Genomic DNA, 13,478 nt, shown 5'->3' on the forward strand with positions numbered 1-13,478 from the left:
CCTATTCTGTTCTCCTTTTCCTCCTGCCTCACTGAGGATACTGCGGCTTAGTTCCTCAGCTTGCCTTCTTAATGTTTGAGTTCCCCAAGGTTTTGTCCTCAAGGCACCACCCTTTCTCTCAGTCTTCATTCTTTGTGATATTCTCTATTCCCGTACATGCTCATGTTACCCAAATCTAATCTCCTGCTTCCGCATACATGTATATGCCTGCCTACCAGATGGATCCCCCCAAAAGCCTTACAGCCTAACTTCAAAAAGATCAAAGCCAAACTCATTCTCTTTCAAAAAACAAAACAACAACAAAAACCTTCCTCCTGCTTTTGCACCTTCCAGTTTCATTTAATAGTATTGCCATCCATGTGTTTGCCCAAGCCAGGGAGCTGACTTCTTATATTTTTTAAGGGATGCAGTCTCATTATGTTGCCCAGACTGGGCTCAAACAATCTTCTACAGGTGTGCACCACCACACCTGGCATGCTTACATGCATGGATATGTGCATTTATTATTTCTATTTTTTGTTTGTTTATTTACGTGGTGAGACAAGATCTCACTATGTTGACCAGGCTAGGCAGAAACTCCTGAGCTCAATGGAGTAGATTTCTTTTCCTCCAGTTCTCACATCCAAGCAGTCACAAAGTCCTTTCCTTCCCTTGGAGCTAGCCCCTCATCCCACTGCCACTGCCCTTGCACAGCCCTTTATCAAGTCTCATTAGCCCTGCTAATGAGTAGCCTCCTAGTGGGTCTCCTGCCTTCAGCTCTGCCCTAATGATCCTTCGCCACCACTGCCACCATCAAAGTTCCCTTGCTGACTCTGCCAGCTCCCTGCAAAAAAATCGTGAAAAGCTCACCACTGCTTGTAAAATGAAGTTCAAACCTCATCCTGGGTACAAGTGTCTTTATAACCTGGCCCCAGCTTACTCCTCCAGCTTCATGTCATTGTACTAGCCACCACCAGTGTTTAGTGTCTGCCAAATTAAGGAAGGTTTACCCACCTGGGCCAGAATCCACTTTCAGTCTTTCCATCATAGTAAACATTGCAGTAAGATAAAATTTTCTCTCTCCCTTTTTTCTCAAACAAAATTCCAAATGCTATCTAGGTATTAGGTTTGTGCAAAAGTAATCGCGGTTTTTGCCATTACTTTTAATGGCATTAATTGCATTTTAATGGCATTTAAATGCATAAATTGCATTTAATGGCATTTAATTGCATTACTTTTAATGGCAAAAACCGTGATTACTTTTGCATCAACCTAGTATCATCTGCCTTGCTTTAAGCCTCTGCTGAAGTTGAGTTGTTTCTACAGGTTCAGAATCCCTGGTGCTAGAGCTGGCATTTGGTAATGGGAGTGGGTGCAGAGGGGTGTGATCTGTGGCTGAGCCCCTGTGGGTGACTATTTCAACAAAAGACAGAGGACATTTGGACCCCTTGTATTATTTTTCTGGGTCCATGGTGACAGTGAACTTCAACTTACCTCTGTCTTTGAGATACAAAGGGATGCAGGTCTTCAGAAGTTTTCAAACAGCAAGCATTTCTAAACAAAGAGGCATTGGTCAGGGGATTTGTGAGTGTCCCTTCTTCTTTTATGCTGCTTTGAGGGAAATTTGCAGCCTGACCCTGAGAAACACATTCAGGGAGCAGTAACCTGTTAAAGAACAATAGATGATAGTCACAGTCTCAATCTCATTTGCTTCTCCTGGAAAGGAAACACTGAGATGTTGTAGGACTAAGGACCTCAGGTTCCATTTGGGACATTGTTCGAGGGGTTTCCCATGACCCACGCCACCAGCATTTTAGCTGCACTAGACTTCTCATGGTTTTCAGAATATATGTGAAATTTTATGTATGTTGCCTTACTTCTTTGCTTGAATTCTTATAAATATCACCTTTTCTCTTTAGCTTGATAGTTTCCTCCCCTCAAAGTGAACCTAATGGCTTTCTCTCCTGTATGAAACGTTATACACAATTTTATCTTACATTTATCATCTTATAGGTATTTGTTCACTAAATACTAAGCCATGCACTCAGGGATCACAAAAAGACTGTAATACTATAAATAATATCTAATACTCCAAATATTGATGAAATTGAATGGAACTGAATGTGTCAACACTAAGCCAAGCCTTCACCAGTTAAGAAAAAATTATCGTTTGTGATCTGAGATTCATATATTTTGTCTACTTTTCATTAAGAATAAAGTGAGAAGCACATTAACAATCTCACCGTTTTAGTAGTAATCATTTTCAAAGGGATGTTCTATTGGGAAAAGAAGAATTTATATTTAAGGCAAGGCAAATTAATGGATATTAACTTGTTTCAAAGCCCATGGTGAATCATTGTTAAATAACTTATTAATAGGCCATAGCACAGATGTACTAGAGTTCATTCACAGCTTACCTCTAAGGTCCCAAAGTAATGTAATATCCCAGTAGAATTGAAAAGATGAATTATGCTTTGGGTGGGAGGAAACAGGGAGGTGTCAGCCTATAATTTGGTGGATCCTTTTTAAGGTAGCAAAAAGAGACTGCTTTATACTAACAACCATTCTCAGATGATTGAGATTGCATATAACATTCATAATAAATGACAAAGGTCTGTGAGCAGAAAAGCACAGAATAGTTAGTTAGTTATCAATATTATTGCAGGCCTCACTTCTTATTGATTTGTTTAAAATGTCCTTTTCTAGGCTGGGTACAGTGGCACACACCTGTAATCCTAGCACCGTGGGAGGCCAAGGCAGGAGGATGGCTTGAGGCCAGGAGTTTCAGACCAGCCTGGTCAACAAAGCAAGACCCTGTCTCTAAAAAAAATTTTTTTAAATTTATCCAGGCCTAATAGTCCATACCTATAATCCCAGCTACTCAGGAGACTGAGGTGTGAGAATCACTTAAGACCAGGAGTTCAAAGCTGCAGTGAGCTATGATTGTGTCACTGTACTCCAGCTTAGGTGACAGAACAAGACCCTGTCTCTTAAAAAATAATTAGATTAAATGTTCTTATCTACTGATTATACCAGACCTACCTCATATAGTCCCATGGAGAGCTGGCCAGGCTAGCTTCCAATCAGGGACAGTATCTAGTGCCAACCCATAAAAATAAGTACCTGTTTACTTGGAAAGACTGTTAGGAAAGAGCTAATTGTTCTACTTTGTATCTCAAACCTCTAAAATACTTTAAGACTGACTACACTGATTGCCTTAAACACAAGGTCTGGAAATATTTTTCAATATCTGTCTGACATCAATCTATATCCTTTAGTAGACAAAGGACGTTAGCTATAAAAGAGACCTTTGCCTCCTTGTTTAATAAGTGGGGAAACTGGGATCCCCAGAAGCCTGATGGCTCAGCCTGGCCTGGCTGGAGGCTGCTGAGAGCCCAGTCTCCTTCACTGCTCACAACTCCCTCTGAGCAGTTGCTCAGCAAGGGAAGTTATCAGCAAGGGAAGGTTCCACAGAAATCAATTTCCTTATAAGAGAACTCAGGGAGTATAAGGAAGGGGGCCCAATGCACAAGCTTGACTGCCTGTGGCTGAGACACAGTGGCAGTGGAGGTCTTTATGGTCACCAAAGCACTGACTCTTCTGTATCTATTTCAAAAGTAGTAAATTCTCAAATAGCCAACAGATGGGTCTGTCCTCGCTATGTAACCCTTGTAGTTCTCTGCAGTTAGCCAACATCTTTGAGATTCTTCCACGTGGCAGACCCAGATGCTGAGAGAACAGAGGTGGATGAGACACTGACCTTGCACTCAAAGAACTAACAGTCCAGCACCCAGCGGGGCTTATTGTACACACCTCCTTTTTTTCACTATCTTCCTAGCATAAAGGGAACAAACCAGCAGAGTATGCAGTGAAATGATTTTCTCATTCAGTAATGCAATGAAATTGGGATTCATCTAAGAAAACTGGTGTAGTGAAAAAGACATGAACTTTGAGGTCACCTCTCCAAGATCAAACCCTAGGGCCCCATTTCTTAGCTGTGTGACCTTGGAGAAGTTACTTTTGAGTCTCAGTTTATACTCATAATTCTATTTACTTCACAAGGTTGTTGAAATCATTAAATGAGGTAATTTATGTAAGCTACATAGGAGTGTCTGGCATTCGTTCATCTACTGAATTTGTGAAGGACCTACTATGTACTAGACACAGTTGTAGGCTCTCACAGAATATATATATATATATATATATATATATATATATATATATATATATATAATGAAAAATGCCACCTCTCTGCCCATTACCATTGTTCTCTTTTCAGTGGTAATAAAAGACAGTCACTCTTTTATTAACCAGAGACCATTAGTGAAGTGATGATCAAGAAATTTGCTAACTATATAATCCCATCATTGCCAACAGTTTGTGAGTCTCTCATCTTTCTTATGCATGAGAACAGGCCCTCCGCTGACATGTTTCTGCTTTTCCACAGTGTCAATATGTCTACCTACATCAGTGTGTAAGAGATGTCCTCAGAGCAAGAAAGCTACGGAGTGAACAAGAAAACCCCTTGTTTCCAATCTATGAAAATGTGAATCCAGAGTATCACAGAGGTAGGCACTTACTTCACTCACTTCCCCAAGTTCATTCTTCAAGATATGGTCAATCTGGCCAGGCATAGAGGCTTACACCTGTAATCCCAGCACTTTGGGAGGCTGAGGCAGGAGGATCACTTGAGCCTAAGAGTTTGAAACCAGCCTGGGCAACATAGGGAGATCTCATCTCTACAAAAAACTAAAAAAAAAAAAAAAAAAATAGCCAGACATCATGGCGCATGCCCGTAGTCCCAATTACTTGGGAGGCTGAGGGGGAGGATCGCTTGAGCTCGGGAGGTCAAGGCTACAGTGAGCTGAGATTGTACCACTGCACTCCAGCCTGGGTGACAAAGCAAGATCCTGTCTCAAAGAAAAAAGAAAGAAAAGAAAAAGATTCTAGCTGAGTGCAGTGGCTCATGCCTGTAATACCAGCACTTTGGGAGGCCAAGGCGGGCAGATCACCTCGAGAACAGCCTGGCCAACATGATGAAACCCCATCTGTACTAAAAATACAAAAGAGCCAGGCATGGGGGCTCACGCCTGTAATCCCAGCTACTCGGGAGGCTGAGGCAGAACTGCTTGAACTTGGGAGGTAGAAGTTGCAGTGGGCCGAGATCCCACCACTGCACTCCAGACTGGGCAACAAGAGTGAGACTCTGTCTCAAAAAAAAAAGAAAAGAAAAGAGGAGAGGGGAGGGGGGAAGAAAAGAGAAAAAAGAAAAAAGAAAAAGATTCTGGAAACCATTAATAACCTAAAGCTCTTCCAATGTACACCACCTATTTCTTCTCCTACCCATAAAGAGTGGCAACGGGGAAGAGAGGGAGGGTGGGGAGGGGGTTCCTGCAGCTGAGCAGCAGTTTCACAAGGTATCTCTTCCAGCCTAGCTGAGGATGCCTGCTATGAAGGACTGCTTAACCTTTCTTTTCCAAGCAATAAAAGCTTCACTACTGGGGTGGATGCTTTGAAATCACAACTAGTTCAAATTGTAAAATCCCTCTGGAAAAGAATTTGGCAATCGAGGTATCAGGGTCCTTCATATGTTCTTATCTTGTGACCTTGTATTTCTCCTACCACACTATATACAAAAAAAAAAAAAAAATTATGCATGAAGCTTTTCGTAGCTAAAAGTTTGACAAGCCTGGGCAGCAAAGTGAGACCCTTTCTCTACAATAAATTTAAAAATTAACCAGGCATGGTGTGCACCTGTAGTCCCAGCTACTTGGGAGGCTGAGGCAGGAGAATCACTTGAGCCCAGGAGTTGAAAGCTGCAGTGAGCTGTAATTGTGTCACTGCACTCCACCTGGGTGATAGCACAAGACTGTATCTCAAAAAACAAACAGGTTGGGCATAGTGGCTCACGCCTGTAATCCCAGCACTTTGGGAGGCCAAGGTGGGTGATCAGCTGAGGTCAGGAGCTCAAGACCAACCTGGCCAACATGGTGAAACCCATCTCTACTAAAAATACAAAAATTAGCCAGGCATGGTGATGTGTGCCTGTAGTTCCAGCTACTTGGGAGGCTGAGGCAGGAGAATTGCTTGAACCCGAGAGGCGATGGTTGCAGTGAGCCAACATCATGCCACTGCACTCCAGCCTGGGCCACAAAGCAAGACTCCATCTCAAAAAAAAAAAAAAAAAGAAAGAAAAAACAAACAAACAAAAGAATGCTATTTTTGAGGATGTTATAATATCATGGGTATTTATCATAAAGAAAGAAAAGCAGGATGTAAAACAAAAACAACGCATAAGGAAAAAGCTGGAGAAAATATAAATTTCCCTGAACATTAGAAAAATATATTATTTTTCCTTCTATTTTTTGTATCTTATAAATATTCTAGAATAAGCACATAATACTTTTCAAATGGGAAATTCAATAGAAAAAAAACACAAACCTTTCAAGGCACAGTTCTGGTCAAGCAATAATTAAATGACGAGAAGGGTCCTCATGCCTCGTCTTACTCTGGGCCATCATGAAGACCTAAGTTATCACATAGGCAAATTGCAAATGTAAAGGAGGACTGTATTAGTTATCTATTACTGCCTAACCAATTACCCCAACATTTAGCAGTTTAAATCAGCATTTATTATCTCACTGGTGGTTCTGGCCCAGAGTCTTTCAGGAGGTTACAGTCAAGACTTAGACTGGGGCTGCCATTATCTGAAGGTTTGACTAGGGCTGGAGGACTCGCTTCATAATGGCTTGTTCACATGGCTGTGGGCAGATGCTGCCACAATTCCTTGCCATGTGGACTGGTATCTCTCTATAAATCAGATAATCTTTCTTTGACAAACATTATTTCATACCCTCTTATCTCCATTCTAAATGATCTTCAACAGGTAGTATCTCCTAATCTTTTACTTAGTTCTCTCTACCACCCAGCCTAGCCAGTATGTTAATGAGTTAGCAATCTGTAAAGCACAAATAAAGAGCTACTATTTAGAGGAGTCCTTTGTAAATCAGGTAATTCTTTTGTATTATAAATAATTACAAATTACACCCTAGTTTATCTGTACAGTAAATTAAGGTTTTTGCATGGGAGATTCCTTAAGAGGCTTCAGTATGAGCAAGTTCTGAGGGATCTTGGAGGTTCCTTTGTCTTGTTTTGACTTAAGAATCTTTTTTTAGAGTAATCTTGAGCACTCCTAAAAGAAGCTAACTAACCATGGTATAGAAAAGGATAACCACCAGGTACCTGAAGGCTAAGATTCAAGTCCGAACTCTCGAACTAACTAGCTGTAACAAGCTGTGTAACCCTGAGTAAATTACTCTGCCTCTCTGGGCCTATGGCTTCATCCATAAAAACAGAGGCGATGGGCTAGAATCACTAGTCCCTTCCAAGTCTAATAATCTGTGTTTCTAAATGGAATTACCTGGTCCCAATAGGAATGGTCTCATCTTAAACTAGGTTGAGCTATGTGTTTCTGCTGGTCTTTCACATTGGTAATTTTCATAAACAGAGCAAACAATTATGACACACCCTGTGGCAGTCTCTAATTACAGTGTTCTTCCTTTCAGATCCAGTCTATTCAAGGCATTGAGAATGTACCTGAAGAGCTCCTGGATAAAAATTATTCACTGTGTGATTTGTTTTTAAAAACTTGCTTCATGCCCTACAGAGGTGCCAGCTATTTCTGTTGATACTATGTATAATTTATTAATCTGGAGAATGTTTAAAATTTTATATAATTTAAAGGTAACAGATATTATTGTACATAGTTGTATTTTGTAGTTTCTTCTGTAAATATGTATTTTTCATAATGTTTAATATTAAGCTTTATATAATACTATTTTTCCACACTAAAGTATTCATGACTTGTTCTACATAAACTAATTCAACCTGTATGACAGGACTACTGGTAAAATGCATATGGAGGTGGTGGCAGAGACAATCCTTCAGGCCATGTTTTCTACCTGTTTTGATATTCACTGGACAGGATAAAGGGCAGGCCTAGAGAGAGCAAATACTATGGCTAGATTTGCTGCATTGCTGTCCCATGAATCTCGAGAGCCAACAGGCATGTCCTAACTTGCTATTAGGACGAATGTGACAGTCAAAAAAAAAGGATTAGAGGGAGGGAGAAAAAAGAATTAAGCAGTACCAAAGCTGAACTAGATGGTTGTGTCGGAACTAGTTGCTCTCTCTCCTTTCTCCTTCCACGGATTCAAGCCAAAGTGGTCAGCTCAGGGATCATGTAACTTGCAGTGCAAGCCCAGGATGCTAGGGTGCAGGGTTAAGGGTTCTGATAGAGAATGATTCCAAACAGAAGTGATGAATTCCTTTTGTTAATAAGATGCCAGCTGTACCCAGACTGGAAACATAACATGCAAAGCACTCTCTATAGTGATTAGAGATCCTTTCATTGCATTCATGGTGTGGAGTGTGAACATCCACACCCATACTGTATTTATACACACTAGTTTCTGTCTCATTTTCAGTGGTCTCCATTCCTAGAAAAGTCACAATTATCCACTCCTACTTGATTTCCCATTAAAAGAATATTATAGTGGCAGATTGTGCCCCTGATTAAAAGGCTTAATGCCAACATTTTCATAGAAATGACTACAAATGTCATATATAGTAAATTTAAAAACAATAGCAAAAACAAAAACAGTGGTCTTCAGTAAAATTTTCAAAACTATTTTTAGTAAATCAATGAAGTCAAAATGTCAAGTTGTCACCCAAAGTTGCATTTAATAACAAAAGGCACTACATACTGTACCAAGTTTATCTTCAATATTTGTGCCTTACTTTGACTGTAACAAATTCCAGTGAGTCCAAAAGTGAGTATTTCCTTCATCAAGGTCCAGTTCCGAGAGCATTCCTGGGAAAAATTTGAAAGGTGTTTGTATGGAATCTTCATAGATACCTGAGAAGATGAGCTGGAGATGTTTGCCTTTTTCACACTGCAAATTTTTCTGTAATAAACTTGAGAATTAGAGGTCAAGTTTGTTGATGGCATAGCTTCCTTTGCATAAAGAGTACATTTCTTTTCAAAGTATATATTTTTGTAACCTACCATAAAGTACATAAGTAATACAATGAATGTAATTGACATAATAATTGAAAATCATTGACTATACCTAAAATAGTTCTTTATAATTAAATAACTCTACACCCAATCTGGAAATTTTTCCAAGGTTATTTGAAGTTTACAAAAATGTGAAGCATAATCATAAGTTTCAAAGATTCAGTTTCATTGTGCTCAATGCCCTTGTGAAATGACAGTCTTAAGCTCTGATTCTGTATCAAGGAACTAAGTGAATCTTCTGGAAATGAAAAGGAACAACATATGTGTAAGTGCAGTAGATGTACCACCAGCGAGAAAATAGAGGTCAGAGATTTACAATGCGTGGCATCTATTAGAAATCACCTTTCCTACATTGAAAAGAAAAAGCAAGAGAAAAAGCAGAATTTTACACTAATGTTGCTTGATACAAAGTACATTAATGCTTGGAAGGATACATTCATTTTCGACTTTTCATTCACTCAGAAAACTTTTAGTAAGTATCTGCAACCTGCTAGGCACTGTTCCAGAATCTACACATTTCTACTCACATAAAGAGAATCCTCAAAGTTAGAACTGTTGTTACTATCTTCAACTGAACTTAAATTGAGAGCCTCATCAAGGGAATGGGATAACTGAGCCGGTCTAGGGCAGTGGTCACCTTCCACAGGCCACACACTGGAAAGTGCTAATGCTACTTCAATAGCAAACCTCTGGATCTAGAAGAGAGAGCAATTAATTGCACGAACCAGGAGTTAAAACCATAAAAAAACCTAACATCTGTAATAGTAAATAACACTCACGTACTCTGGCAACATCTAGGGTAGTATCAGAATTATGTAAATGGACATGACAGGGAAAAACTGTAGGTTTTTTTAGTCTAATCCAACCCAGGAAATGTTTATTCCTACCCTACACCCAATTTTAAACCTTCGTAGCAACAAATATTTCACTATTCGCTCCTACTCCCAGGAAGACTACATATATAATTGATTTATTTATTGAATTTAGGAGAAAAAAAGTTTTCCTTGACATTCAGCTCTATTGGATTTATTTTCATTTAATTGCATCATGTGTTATGTCTTGGTAAACACTCCATTTCCTGCCTTGGTAGGCATCCTGTCTGTGCACCTGTGCAGTACACTTTAATCATCAAGGCTTCAAAGTGCTTTTGAGCTATCAAATCTTGGGAGAGTCCCATCTAGCATCTTAATAATTATTCTTCCAAGTTCGTTATAATTAACTCCTTTCATCTCATCTCATTAAATCAATTTTGTATTATCACTCTGTTGTTCTCTGGAAAGCAGCCAATTGTTCAGCTCTTGAATCAGAATTTTCAAAGACTCACCTCTCTTACCTGGGCTTGCACATATTTGTCCTAAGTAATTCTCTATCCCTTAAACCTCTGAGTCCCTCTGTTTTACTACTTGCCCCACTCCTCCTACTTGAATATGTTTGTTTTCCCAGTTGAATGTGATTTTTATCTACTGTTCATATTATCTTTTATACCCATGAGTATAATTTCATAGTCCTTTCAGGTTCCACATCATCAAAGAGATGACCATAATTTCACTTTTTTTTGAAATGGAGTCTTGCTCTGTCGCCCAGGCTGGAGTGCAATGGCACAATCTCAGCTCACTGCAACCTCTGCCTCCCAGGTTCAAGCAATTCTGCCTTAGCCTCCCAAGTAGCTGGAATTACAGGTGCCTGCCACCACGTCTGGCTAATTTTTGTGTTTTTAGTAGAGATGGTGTTTCACCATGTTGGGCAGGCTGGTCTTGAACTCATGACCTCAGGTGATCCACCCACCTCAACCTCCCAAAGTGCTGGGATTACAGGAGTGAGCCACCACACCTGGCCAATTTCACTTTTAAATACTAAAAGGCACACAGCACACAGACATTTTCGGGGCAGTTTTCTTTGGGAGGGTCTTTGATAAATTTTGTAATCACCTCTCGGAAGAAAGCCCAAAATGACACGTGAAAATAATATTAAACCATTTAACAGATATCCAGCAATATAAAAATAGACCTCACATGCTACCCTTCACATGCTGATTCTCTTGCCTTGGTGTCTAAGGATCCAGTTTCTTATGTTAAATATTTTCCTTACCTTTTGCAATAATATTATTGGCCATATACTAAATTCTCATTCACTCAGCTTTCTAAGAATTCTTTGAGGTTGGAATCCTGAAATCATAAAGCTACCAGATCTGCACAACACCAGTGGTAGTATCTGAGCCCAAACTCTGAGACACTCTAGAGTTTTAGTTTACAAACATGAGCCAGACCAAACCTGACCTGGTGAAAATCAATAGGTAATAAACTGTTTGTATATGACAGCAGTTCAAGGGCTTTCTGCGTTCCATTTCATTGAGGAAATGAAAATATTATAACTGATTAGCCAAGACAGAGTGGCAATAAGGAATGACTGATCCCCCTCCAAGTTGCAGTGAGCAAGCCCTCAAGCTTACCTCATTCCTGAAGAGTTGAAGGAGAAAATGCCGTGCTAATTTTCTGCCCTGCTATTTTTAACCTGAAATTTAGAATTACATCAGGTATTCAAAGAACGTTCTCTATCAAAGGAAAATCTGTAAACGATGACTGCAAAAAGCAAGTGAAATGATGCACAGAGAAAATGTTTGCAAAAGAGAATCTAACCAGACATCATCATGAAGAGAAAATGGCATCTCTTCTGTGTGGCCTGGGTGTGCTTGGACAATCCTGTGATATGTTTCTATTAGGACATGTTGCCCTTTTGAGGATTCACTCTATGTTGGCCAGATGGTTTAACTGATTAAACAATTGAATCAATTTATTTTGCTTTTTGAATTGACCAGATATTTAACTAAATGTACTGGGTTTGGCACTTTAGACACACTGCCTTAGATTCTTGTAGTGCATGATGACTTTGAAAATGTTTGGCCATTTTAGTTAAAATGCAGGGTAACATTTGATGCAGCCATGATAACAGGAAAAATCTGTTCTGTTCTAAAAATGTTTCTAGCAATAGAAGTATTTCTGGCTAAGAGAATACTCTTGACTTGTAGGGAGGCTCCCTCGGAATAAATGTATGCAACACAAATAAGGCATTTTATTTTTTAAAAGATTGTCTATATAAGATACACTTATTAAATAAAGAAATTGTTGGTGAATGCTCTGAAAATAGAAGCTTACGTAATGGAAATAAGAGATTAACAGGTTTACCAAAGATTATTTTTATAACCTCTATGCCAATTCACATGATCTTATATAAGACACCAAAATAAGTTATTCAAAACTGTGAATAATGTCAGACAAATGCAATGTGTCCCTTCTAGAACAGTCACAAAAAGAATTGGTTATAGCTGTTTTAATAAATAATATCCTCACCCCAAGAACAAGCTTTCAGTTATGCTGAGATGTTCTAATAGCTGTGTGCGTAGATAAGCACCTCTGTCAAGAAAGGAACACATGAAATTGTGGCTTTAAGAGTTTGTGGCAGAGTTGGACAGCATTCCATCTGCAGGTTAGTAGGAAAGCCTGTACCAGCCTTTGTGGAATGTCCTAGTCTGCCACGTTGACAAGAGGGTGCACCAGTGCTCTACTGGAAGAGTATTTCTGGTTTTCTACACAGGACTATTGAGCTTATAAATTCTTCAGGAACAAGGACCAAGTCTTTAATCTCGTCTCAACTCCTACCTTGTGGAAATTAGTGCACAGCTCATAGACATTCTACACACACTTCTTGAAATTGCTCCTGGCCTGATATTTTGCATGTTAGGTAGTCAGTGTCCAATAATGCTGCTGCCCATGCAGGTTAATCCAGCCGTTCCTTCATTTGTGTGAAGCATAAATAATGTCAGTAAATACAGCAACTGAACTTTTTATGTTCTATAATACAGCACTTTTATGTTTTTAATATCATTTATTATTTCTCTGAAAATCCAGTTAAGATGGCAGATGATTCTATTTTTTCATATTATAGCATCTACCCACAATATAGTGTTTCTAACTAACTGTCTTTGAACAAAGAACTTCCTTAGTCTTTCAATTTAAATTATGTATTTGCTTAATATATTTTTATATTTGTAACTGTGGTAAAAAAATCTATATAGCATCTGGCATACATTCTCACTAGTACAGGAATAAAACTGCAGTTTGTTGAAGGAGAGTGCTCTGTCTTCTATTCACCTGCTCCTCATTTATCAATTTTCGTTATCTGTCTGTTCAGGAGAAAGGCCAAAAGTGACAGCTTTAAAATGAGAAAAATCTTCCAAGACATTATCATGAAGAATACAGTTGTCTTAACCTTTAGTCCTGTAAGTACTGAGTTGGTTACCTACAGTATTGTGTACATATAATAGACTCTCCAGCTGACTGTCTCCAACTAAATTCCTGTTTTCAGTTCTTTACTTCATTAATAACCAAAATGTCATCTGTTACCAACAGTGTTGGTGTACTCT

At 39.1% G+C, this 13,478-nt stretch overlaps 1 protein-coding gene across 3 annotated transcripts in view; it reads left to right on the forward strand.

Moving 5' to 3' along the window:
• The window catches only part of PTPRB (protein tyrosine phosphatase receptor type B), a 122,232-nt gene extending 109,051 nt beyond the window's left edge, over positions 1–13,181 (forward strand). For 2 of the 3 annotated variants that reach the window (XM_003259537.3, XM_003259538.3), the window contains 2 exons: positions 4,427–4,547; positions 7,545–13,181. In XM_003259537.3, the coding sequence (XP_003259585.1) occupies positions 4,427–4,547; positions 7,545–7,567 (144 nt within the window). In that variant the 3' untranslated portion in view covers positions 7,568–13,181. Of the gene's footprint in view, positions 1–4,426; positions 4,676–7,544 lie in introns of those variants that run through there. The other variant, XM_030819987.1, reaches the window with a different exon arrangement.
• The last annotated feature ends 297 nt before the right edge of the window (positions 13,182–13,478 follow it).

Source organism: Nomascus leucogenys, chromosome 10 (genome assembly GCF_006542625.1).
Source record: "Nomascus leucogenys isolate Asia chromosome 10, Asia_NLE_v1, whole genome shotgun sequence".
Classification (NCBI taxonomy): domain Eukaryota; kingdom Metazoa; phylum Chordata; class Mammalia; order Primates; family Hylobatidae; genus Nomascus; species Nomascus leucogenys.